General features: G+C 64.5%; 1 protein-coding gene across 1 annotated transcript in view; it reads right to left on the reverse strand.

The window, feature by feature from the left end:
- Positions 1-1782: 1782 nt before the first annotated feature.
- JAG2 (jagged canonical Notch ligand 2) overlaps positions 1783-3388 on the reverse strand; it is a 25819-nt gene continuing 24213 nt past the window's right edge. The window contains exon 5 of the mRNA XM_040478455.1: positions 1783-3383. Within this exon, the coding sequence (XP_040334389.1) occupies positions 2863-3383 (521 nt within the window). The 3' untranslated portion in view covers positions 1783-2862. The remainder of the gene's footprint in view (positions 3384-3388) is intronic.

Genomic DNA, 3388 nt, shown 5'->3' on the forward strand with positions numbered 1-3388 from the left:
AGGAGAGCAGGGCTGGCAAATCTGCCTCTGAGGAACGTGGGCCTTGCCTTCCTGTGAGGGGACAGGGGATGAGGGGGGGCGGGGGACAGGGACGGGGACGGGGCCCACCGGAAGTCCGAGTACCTACCGGGGGAGAGTCTGAGCCTTTTGCACCGGTGCGTGCTCCCTGCCGCCAGCTCTTCCGAGGCCGACTTGGGAGGCGTCCCGCGGCCGCTGGCTGCGGGCACCGTGTGGGGGGGGGTGGCGTGAGGGGTGGCGGGTGGGGGCCAGGCTGGCATCAGGGGATAGGAGCTGAGCGCAGGAGGGTGACACGTTCCGGCCCGGCCGCTCACAGTCCTGGACTGACCTGTCAGGCCCCCCAGAGGGCACGGCGGGGACGCGGCCGGCTGCCGCGCCGTCTCCTTGCGCCGCGTGGCTCGTGCGGAGTCGAGACTGACACGGCACCACGGGCCGGGGGCTTGGAGGCGGACCCACGGTGTAGCGGGCGCATCAGGGCTGTGGATGCACAGCTCATGGCGGCCGTGGCTGCGCCGGCCGTAGATGCGGAGGTGCGTCCCAGCTCCCACCAGGAGGCCCCACGTGCGTGGAGACCGCTGAGGCCACAGGGTAGCGGAGGGCAGTCCGTTCGCGGCCTGGCTGGCAGGGCCCGGGCCGCACTTTGTTGCTTCCCGGCTCCTCCCAAGTGTAGATGTTTTCAAGGTCCCGCCTGCCCATCAACATCGCTGCCCGGTGTTCTCTGAGCCCAGGGAGCAGGTGTGGTTTGTAGCCCATGTGAGCGCTGGGACGCACCTGACGCCCGCACGCTGTTTCTGACGGCTCTTGCTTGCAGGGCCAGGCCCCCTCCCACCCCGTGTGCTGGGGTGTGGGCCGTGTGGTCTGCGGACCGACCTTGAAGACACTGACGCACGAGGCATTTAGAGATCTAGGACAAAGACCGTTCGCATGTGTTTCCGCCGGGCACCTGGGGGCCTGAGCTGCGTGTCTGCACAAGCCCGGCCTAAACCGTGACTTCTCAGGAGCAGACCTCCCGCCCGATCTGCCTGGGCCGACCCCTTGGCGAAGAGCGGGATGGAGCGTGACCTTTGCCCCACGACCATCTGGAGGACAGACGCCTCCAGGGTGCAGGCGACCATGAGCGGGGTGTCCTGCAGACCTGGCCTCTCACGGGGAAGGAGCTGACGGGGACGACGCAGGAGGCCCTCCAGGAGACAGTCTCTTACATGGCGCCTGGAGGGCCCGTGACAACAGAGACGGCTGGAGAGCGTGCTTCCCGAACCACGTGTCGCCAGCAAGCAGTGACTGTGGCCGCTCCCGGCCGGCTCCCCCAGACTGCATGCTTTCTCTTCTTTTCCTCCTAAATTCTGTTCTCGCCTCTGCTCCTCGACTTAGTGACCGCCCGCCCCTCAGGGGAGAGCGAACGGCGAGCCAGCCCCAAGGCCACTAAGCTGAGCTCCCGCCTGTCCCCCCAGCAAGAGGCAAGAGTGACTTTCAGCCATGGGTGTTCATTCTCTCAAGTTCTGATTCGTAATTTCTTAAAACCTTGACAGCTTTTAATGAAGAAGCAACTTGAAACTTTTATAACGTTTTTTCAGCAAAGCACCCCGTCTCCCCACTTCCCGGAAAGTTTCCGCCGGGCCCACATGGGCCACACGGGATACCAACGTGCTCCCACCGTGGCCGTGTGGCCTGACCCGCAGCCTGCACCCCAGCCTCCCCGCGCCAGGCTCTCCCCTGCGGAGGCCCCACCCCACCCGACTCCCGGTAACAAAGAACACCGAAAAGAACAAGGGAGGCCAAAACCTTTAAGTTATTAAATCAAATATACAGAGTGATTCATTTAATATGTACAGATTTACAAAAATGCACTTGCACGAGGAGGGGGGCCGGGGCCGGCAGGTGGGCAGCAGCCTGGAGTCCACGGCAGACGCGGACCGTTGCGAGGGGAGAGTCTGTGTGAAGGCACTTGTCGTGAGCTTCGACGCTGCCCCCGTCCCAGGGACAACAGAGCAGTCGGGAAGGGCACTTCCGAAAACACAGTTGAGAGATCTCTACAGCGAGCGCTCCAGGCAGGAGTAGGCGAGGTCGGCGGGCGGGAGGGGCCGGCCAGGGAGCCAACCGGGGTCTGCCCCTGGGGGCCCCGGCCCTGCCGAACGCAGGCCTCTGCCGACCTCACGCGCCACCGACAGCCACGGGCCACGCCGCACATCACGGGTCCCACCGACAGCCTCAGGCCACACCGACAACCACGGGCCGCGCTGTCAGCCACAAGGGGTCCCACCGACAGCCACGGGTCCCACGGACAGCCTCAGGCCATATCAACAACTACGAGCCACGCCAAGAGCCACGGGTGGTCCCACCGACGGCCACGGGCCGTTGTGTCACCGCGGGTCCCACCGATGCCATGAGGCATGTCAACAGCCGTGGGTTGTCCCACCAACGCCATGGGCCACATCAACAGCCACAGGTCCCACTGGCTCTTTGGCCTGGAGCCACCGAGAACGCCAAATGAGGAATAATAAGGAAGATTCTGTAAACAGTGCACCACCTCTGCTAACGAACAGACGATTTGCTGAGGACACAGACACCCTTTGCTCTCTCCTGCCACACAGCGAGTGCGACACACAGAAACGTTACAAAAATAGCAACTATCCGAGAATACTCCATTGTTCTCCGCCTGACGGTCATCGAATAATTTATACAAGGTTAAAGAAACGTAGAAAATAAACATTTGTTTTTGGTTTTTGGTGTTTTTTTACACAAAATAAAGAAACTATGCACACGGCCTGGGCCTCCTTCCATCTGGCAGGTGGTGTGGCGCCCGGTGAAGGGTCCCGGTCGCGGCCCCGAGGGCTGGCCTCCGCGCTACTCCGGGCCGGCGTGGCGCGAGTCACTGGCGCTCCTGACCGCGCGGTTGTCCACTTTGGGGCCCGAGGCCCAGCGGGCCGGCCTCCCGGGCGAGCAGCTGGGGTCTTTGGTGAATTTGTGGGAGAGGAACTTCTCGGCCTCCAGGCAGTCACCCTCGGCACGGCCGGGCTCCTCGTCGTCGTCGTCCTCCCCGCCGCCTGCCCTGCAGCCCGCGGGCCCGGGCAGCAGCTCGCCCACCCGGCGCGGCGGCGGCGTGAAGTTCTTGCACGGGTACAGTGCGTCTTTGTGGCCGCCGACGCCCGGCCGCTCGATGGGGTTGCGGATGGGGTTGAGAGGGGCCCACTGGTTGTTGGCGCTCTCCTCCCGCGGCAGCCGGCTCCTCTCCCGCTCTTTCCTGCGCTTCCGGGTCCACCACACGCAAACGACCACACACGCCAGACACAGCACGCTGAACACGCCGCACAGCACCGGCACCAGCAGACCTGGGAGGGGCGCGGCCGTGAGAGGGGGCTGGCCGGCTGCG

The sequence above is a fragment of the Herpailurus yagouaroundi genome, unplaced genomic scaffold (genome assembly GCF_014898765.1).
Source record: "Herpailurus yagouaroundi ecotype Mexico unplaced genomic scaffold, PumYag 141, whole genome shotgun sequence".
Taxonomy (NCBI): domain Eukaryota; kingdom Metazoa; phylum Chordata; class Mammalia; order Carnivora; family Felidae; genus Herpailurus; species Herpailurus yagouaroundi.